The following is a 7585-nucleotide window of genomic DNA, read 5'->3' as shown; positions in this document are numbered from 1 at the left end:
TGCGCCAATTTCACACACCAAAACTAGTGCAGGCCACTTTTTACCATGGCTTAGTAAAAGGGCCCCTTACAACAGTCATACAGCTGGCATGCACCTAATGGCCAGAGATATGCATGTAAATAGTATTCCATAAGATTTGCCTAGGGCACCTGTGTGTCCTGCCATTGCTCTGCACAGACTCTCCAAATGTGTACTCCTACCTGTGAAATACATGTTGTGTAAGATATGCATCTATGTACAGAATAGTATTAAGGAGCATATGTGCACATATATGCTGGTATTCTAGTCATGGATGCAAGTAATAGACGTGTAAATATTGGCTCCTGTTCTATGGGATTATCTTCTCTTTAACTGGTGCCTCCTTTCAGGTGCCCCAAAGGAAATGCAATAGGAGCGGGTTCTATAACGGAACCTAAATGCCTAGGTTCTATTATAGAATATTAGAGTAACCCGGTATTAGCGCACCTAACCTTTAGGTGTCCACATGGTGTCCAGCCATAGAGCTGATGTAGGGACAGGTGTCTAAATGTGGCCAGGACACAGAGAACTTACAAATTCTGTAAATTTGACATATATTTGGAAGCTCTATGTCCGACCCATGTTCCGCCCACATGTACGTTCCCCTTGTAAATACACTTTATGCAAAATAGTTATGTATTTACAGAATAGTGCTTATAAACATTTAAATGTTCATAAATGTGTGTATATGCTAGAATTCTAAACATTTACATGTGCAATGGACTCAGAAATGTTGGCGTGTAGTTTATAGAATTGCCTTTTAATGGGGGAAATTCTATAAAGGGCGCTCAAAATTCGGTGCCAAAAAATATCAGTGCTGAACGGAATTCTATAACAGTCATTCTGGGATTGGCACCCTTCATAGAACAGTGCGTAGCACCAAGATTCACCTCAACATTGGGCAAGTTACATCAACTGAAACCAGATATAAATCCTGTTGAGCAAGTTGGGTGTGGATCCTCCAAATACTACAACCCTGTGCGCATTTTAAGGGAATGTCCCTGGTCTGCCCATGCCCCTCCCATGGCCACACCCCTTTGCAGATCCATATGGAAACACTTGCGTGCTATTCTATAAATGGGCATGTAAGTGTGTTTTCAAGTGGATCTGCCGTTTATGCCCCATTTCAGCACCTTGTACCCATTAGAATGTTGGGGAGGAGGGTTGCCCCAAACATTCAGCACAGAAGTAGTGTTTAATGTTTGGTGCCATATATAGAAACCACAGTGTACAAAATGCCACACAGTAATGAAACATTTTCCATACGTGTTGCATTTGAGACCTATTTTCAAAGCGGTTCCTAGGGGAGGAAATTGGGCAGAGTTTGAGCAGAGTTACGATCTATGCATGTTTGTTATAAAATATGCATTATATCCATGTAAACAGATAGAAAAGTTATGCCTGACTTTTAACTTTCGGGAAGGCTATTTTATAAAAGGTACATAGCCGTACAGGTTACTTTTACAAAATGTGGATGACATATGCACGTACCTTGTTATAAAATTACCCTCCAAATGAAAACAGTACTATATTAATTAACTTCTACAGTTCCATAAAAAGCACAATGTTTTTTTTCTGTCAGAAATTTGTAATAAGGGGCAGGTCAAATTGTAGGCTGGTAGGAAAGGCACAGTAAACATTCCCTTTAAGGCTACTGTGAAATAGCAAGTAAAAAAAAAAAAGATAAATTAAGATTAGTTGTAAAGAACATGTTATTGACTTTCTAGTGAGAAAAGTTCTTTGGATTTTACTTTCACACTGAAGGTGATTGTAAAGTTCAAAGTGAGGAAGGAGATAAGGTACTTGCTAGTCTGTTATACTAAGGGCTTCTGGGTGTCACATGGCCCATTATTTTGTTCTGCAGTGGATTACTTATACAGCAGATAGCTAGAAAACTAATGGTCCACATGGGCATGTCTCAAATTCCTTATACAGCCCACAAACAGAAGTGTAGCATTTCATCAATTTTGTCAAGCATGGTTTGCAATTAAAAAGTGCTTTTTTGTGTGTTAGAGCAGTCCTTTTTTACACTAATGGTCAAAGCAATCAGGCAACAAAGTTAATTTTGTACGTCAGTTGGTGGCCATTATCCCAAGCATAAAGGACTTTCTCCTTAGGGTTGTAGTCAATCTGCGTTGTAAAGGCATATTCATTAGTGAACGGTAACTTGGGGTTAGCTTCTGTGTCTGTGTGTGTGTCAAAGGCATATGAAATCTGCCCTTCCTTCTGGTTGTAAACATCCACAGCGTACAAAATGCCACAGATTATGAAACAGTTTCCATATGTGTTGCGTCTGAGACCTGTTTTCCAAGTGGTTTCTTTCTTTACAGAGAGGTCATTAGGGTCAAGCTTGCTAATGACTATTATTTCCTGCTGGGAGTAGTCATAGTCCATAGAGGGGTAAATGACCCAAAGGCCACTTTCATCCACAGCAAAGTCAATGTCAGAGTGGCCTCTCCATTTCCAGGGAGTTGTGTCTTCATAAACCACATCATGCAGGAGGGCCCAGGCAGCTACAAACCGTTGCTTAAGATCGTATTTAATAATATTCTTGGTGAAAGCTCTATTGTAATAAAATGCTCCTTGAAATACAACATGGCCAGTGCCAATCCAGTTATAAGGGAGTTTATATAAATTGCTCCATCGTCCTATAAAATAAAAGAGAACATTGTATTAGAAAACATCATACATAAGAGGAAGCAAGGGCAAACATCAAAACTTAGCTAACAGGCAGAGTTTTTTAACACGTTTAGGGCCAGATTCTATAAATGGTTCAGAAAAAGGGGCACCGGAAAGGTTTGGGGCTAAGTACAATTATAGAATCATGCTTAGCTCTGATTCCTGCACCGTAACCTCAAGTGCCAGACTTATACCCGCTGAAACCTGGTGTAAATGCTGGTGCTCAAGTTGGGCACGCTGACCCATTATTCTGTAACAACTCATGTGACTTTTCGGAATGCCCCTGACATGCCTATGGCCACGCCCCTTTTGAGTTGTCTGCTATAGGATTTAGGCACTATGTATTATAGAATAGTGCGTAGCCAGATGCACAATCAAATCCTAACTGGTGCCAATTAACCTCAATAATCAGTTGCTAGTGACCAATTATTGCTCATTAATGGCTAGTTAGCCAATTATTAAATGCGCATCTCAGGATCGCGCCCAAATTTAGGCACCCAAATGTGGGCACCATATATAGAATCTGGGGGTTAGTGCTTTTTTTCTGCACTTATATTTTATACAGTTTGGTCTGCTAATGATTAGAACTACTGTAGCCCTCTTTTGGGATGTTGTTGCTGTTTGTACTGGTCAATCAGTTAGTACTTAGTTAATTTTTGGTATTAGAAACCTCACACGTACAGGAAAAGCAGCTATACAAAGAGGTAAATTTTCTCTTTGTTTCCAACCATACTGAGCCTTCTTTAGAATACAAGTTAATCAATAGAAATAAACGAAAATAAAACATAGAAAAGAAAAGATGATGATACCTTTTTTATTGGACTAACTTAGTACATTTTTTGATTAGCTTTCGAAGGTAACCCTTCTTCATCAGATCAGAAATAAGCAAATGTTGATAAATAGCAGTATATATAGTGAAACATCAAAACATTCCAGTTACATTCTCACAGGGTGAGAGTGGGGTGGGTTAGGTGAGAAACAGGGAGAGCCAGGTGGATGAAGGACAGGGAGATATGCATGGTGATAAGAGGGTGACAAAGCAGTAGAATTTTATGGTTTATAATGGGCTAGAAAACCCAGATCTTTGTTAAGTCCTGTCTGGTGAGTGTCAAAATATTTAATCATTCTGACTTCAATTAATTACTTGCCAAGGTCTGGCAGAAGCTAATATCACATACCAGCAACTGCTTATCCTCTCCCAATGCCCACATTCAGATGTCCCAAATCTCCTTGTTTTTTAAAGTATCTCAAACTTAGCCCCAGGCCATTTATACTTGTCCCTTGAGTATTCTCTCTGCTAAGGTCTTATGAAAAGCTGAGCAGAGCACTCCGCAGAAAGCAACACGGAAAATGATGAATGATAAGGGTTGTAAGACCCATCTGGTCTACTCAGTTTCATTCCTGGTGCAGTGCCATAGACCACATCTGATCCCTTCACTCCTCCACAACTAGAGATTTTCTGCACTTCGCTTATTTACTCATTTGGATTTAGCTCACACCTTTTCCAGTAATAGCTCAAGGTGAGTTGCATACTGGTACACTGGGTATGTCCCTGTCCCCTGAGGGCTCACAATCGTGAAGGGCATTTCGGTAATTAGGCAATCAGTTATGTATGCCTTGCATGCAAAAGTGCAGAGATGATTGGCACTGACGGGTGTAAGAGCACTACGTGCTATTGTATAGAGCAGCACATAAGTGCTGGAACTTCAAGGGGGTGTACATGTGGGCAGATCATGGGCGTGTCTCCAACTGATGCACAAGACTTATAGGATACATATGTTGCATGACACACTTAGGTAAACTCATTTGCACCTGCCATCCATTGGTGGATGCACTTAAATGTAGGCACGCCAATGTGGGTTTATGCTAGTATTTTATAATGCCATTATAGAATAGGCAATCCCCACATGCATTATAGTGCCTTGTCATAGAACTGAACCTTAAGTTTGAACCTGAGACTGAGACAATAGAGGACTAAGGGGCACTGTGGCAGTGTAGGGTTCGTAAGTCTGTAGTTCAGCGTTTCATTGGCTCTCACTGTCCCCGCCTTCACGTCAAGGAAACGGAACGCTGCATAGTTGCCAAGCAAACAAACACGACGTCACAGGAACGAAGAACCAATCAGACAGAACGGAACTTGGAGGAGGGAAGTGGAGTGGATTAAATCTCTAACAAACAATCATATACAGGGAGGTACGAACATCAGTGGAGGCAAGTGCACAGAACGGAAGGGAAGACAAACATTTAATCACTTTGTCACTCACACACAGACATCACACACACACACACTCAATCACTCTGTGTATCTCTCTCTTACACTGTCTGTAAAACACACTGTCACTCTCAGTCTCTCACATGGGCAACTGTATGTTGCATTCTCACGAGTAAGGAGCTCTTCTGATATGATTGCTAAACTGATTGAAGGGCCTGAACAAGGAAAACTTTTACCACATTGTAAAAAATATTGTATATAAAGAAATCTTACACATGTAAACAACAATTATATTCAGAATACAATCGTGGAAACATTAATGGCAGGAACTCATTACATTGCTAGCGCCCGTTTCATTGCGTTAAGAAATGGGCCTTTTTTACTAGTTACATATAAATCAAAGGTGCTAGTGAGGGCCAAGCTCAGTGTTATAGTCAAAGCAGGACAAGTTGCTTAATAGCAAACCTTTACTTCATCAGGACTATCTAAACGAACCATGATTTTAATGTCAACCCAATGCATTCTGGTATTTGTAGTTCAATTTTCTTAGTACATATCCAGTTACTATCAAATTACATTAAACCATTTTTTCCTGGTATATAGAAGAGAGTTTAATTTTATCTTTAAAATGAAGAGGGAGGTGGTGGCACAGTACTAGATGATGTGCTGGAAGATTTCATTGGTTGCTCAGTCCCCTTTTTACTAATTGTTCCTGAACTCTTGAGTTCTTTGAGGTTAATGTATCAAACTGCGCTTAATGGATAGTTACTAAGGTGTGGTAAAAGTTGGCGTTTTACAACACCTTAGTTTACTACTGGAGTGGCTAACATGGTATCCCAGTATCACAGGTTAGTGACTCCCACAGTACATGAATAACATAACGTGATAAACCTCGTAAGATGTGATATTCATCCTTCCTGGGGGCATCAGGCTGCTAACCGATGGCCCAATTCTCCCAGGGAGGGTTCTTATAGGGGCATGCTTTCCCCCTCTCCACAAAGACACCACTTCATGAAACCTCCTCTGAATAGACACCCCAAACAGCCTCCTCGAACACCGTCCAAACAGCCCTCCACGTAGAGCCCTTCTACCTGTAGAACGTTTGTAACCACTCTACAGACCTCTCCTTCCTGTAGGTCCCCACCCCCCAGGTGTCTACCTCTTCCAATTCATATAAGGGCTTTTTGCAGGATCATTATGCAAACCTTCCATCTCTTGCGGAATCCTCCACTATTTCATTGCTGTCCTTGTATTTTTGAAATCTCTGATATACTTAAAACATTTTGTATAAAAATGCTGATAGTGTTAAAATGTGTGCAATGCCAGGTGCAGCCCTTTATCCAAACTCTATAATTCATGGGTTCAGACAGATAATTTATACATATGTACTTCTGGGTACGGAGAGGAGCTACACAGCAGGCTTTGGTATCTGCTTCAAAATAAATAGTCAAGTGCTTTTAAATATTTATGTTTGGAAAAAATGTGCTCCAGTGGGAGTATTGGATGTGATCTGGCTGCATCCCTGCTGCAGTTCAAAACAAGAAACGCTGTCTCTAGCACAGAAGAGCAGAATCTATCCAGCAATGATATTGGATGATTCTGTGATTGGTTTTCTATTTCCCATTGGTACATACTGACTCCTGTTAGAGGAATAGTGTACAAATTTGTATCTGCTCTGAGGAAGGTGTAAACAGGGTCGCTGAGAGGGGAGAGGGGGCAGATTCTCCTGGGCTGGCCTCCAAGGGGAACCCGGCGCCTGCAGCCCAGGTGAGGTCCAGCATCATTCCTTCTCTTCTAACTCCCCCTGCCCTCTACTTGCTTGGAGTCATTGAATGGCAGGAAGCAGTGATGAAGAGACACTGTTCTTCCGGCCATGGGTCCTTCTTCCTGCCATGTCCTGCCTATGCAGAAACCGGAAGTAACATCATAGGAGGTGGGATATGGCAGGAAGAAGAACCCATGGCCGGCAGAGTAGTCTCTCTCAATTGCTACTACCTGCCATTCAATGACTCCAGAAAAGTAGAAGATCTGGGGGGGGGGGGGGGGTAGCTGTGGCAGTAGCAGGCCCCTTAACATTATTTGCCCTGGGCCTGGCTTTATCTCTCGGTGGCCCTGGATGTACATGTGCATTTACTCAGTGGGGACAATTCTATAAGCACGTGCTTCCATTTAGGTGCCCCAAGGATGTATGGTGAGAGCCTGGGCACCCACATTCCATAAACAAATACTGGCATAACCCAGTATCAGTGCATCTTACATTTATGCACCCACAGGAACACCAACTATAGACCTGGTGTAAGTGTAGTCACATATATGCAGCAGGGATGCACATAACTTCCAGCAAGTGGGAGCCCCACTCATGCACCACCCATGTGTACTATCCCCTTCCATTCATGCGCTATGCCATTTACATGTACTTTCACGGGTAAGTGTAAACTTACATACGTTAAGTGCTAGTATTCTAAATATTAACATGTGCAAGAGGTGTATAAATGACTCTACTAAGCAGTAGATGTAAAACAAACTTGAGAAAATATTTCCTCACTCATCATATAATTAAACGCTGGAATTCCTTGCCAGAGAATGTGGTAAAAGCAGTTAGCTTAGCAGGGTTTAAAAAACATTTGGATAACTTCCTAAAAGAAAAGTCCATAAGGCATTATTAAGATGGAAAAT

General features: G+C 41.4%; 1 protein-coding gene across 1 annotated transcript in view; it reads right to left on the bottom strand.

The window, feature by feature from the left end:
- Positions 1 to 733: 733 nt before the first annotated feature.
- The window catches only part of OLFML2A (olfactomedin like 2A), a 149655-nt gene continuing 142803 nt past the window's right edge, over positions 734 to 7585 (bottom strand). Inside the window, exon 8 of the mRNA XM_030207375.1 lies at positions 734 to 2666. Coding sequence (XP_030063235.1) covers positions 2065 to 2666 — 602 coding nt within the window. The 3' untranslated portion in view covers positions 734 to 2064. The remainder of the gene's footprint in view (positions 2667 to 7585) is intronic.

The sequence above is a fragment of the Microcaecilia unicolor genome, chromosome 6, assembly GCF_901765095.1.
Source record: "Microcaecilia unicolor chromosome 6, aMicUni1.1, whole genome shotgun sequence".
NCBI lineage: Eukaryota > Metazoa > Chordata > Amphibia > Gymnophiona > Siphonopidae > Microcaecilia > Microcaecilia unicolor.
This window is presented reverse-complemented; position numbering and strand designations above follow the sequence as displayed.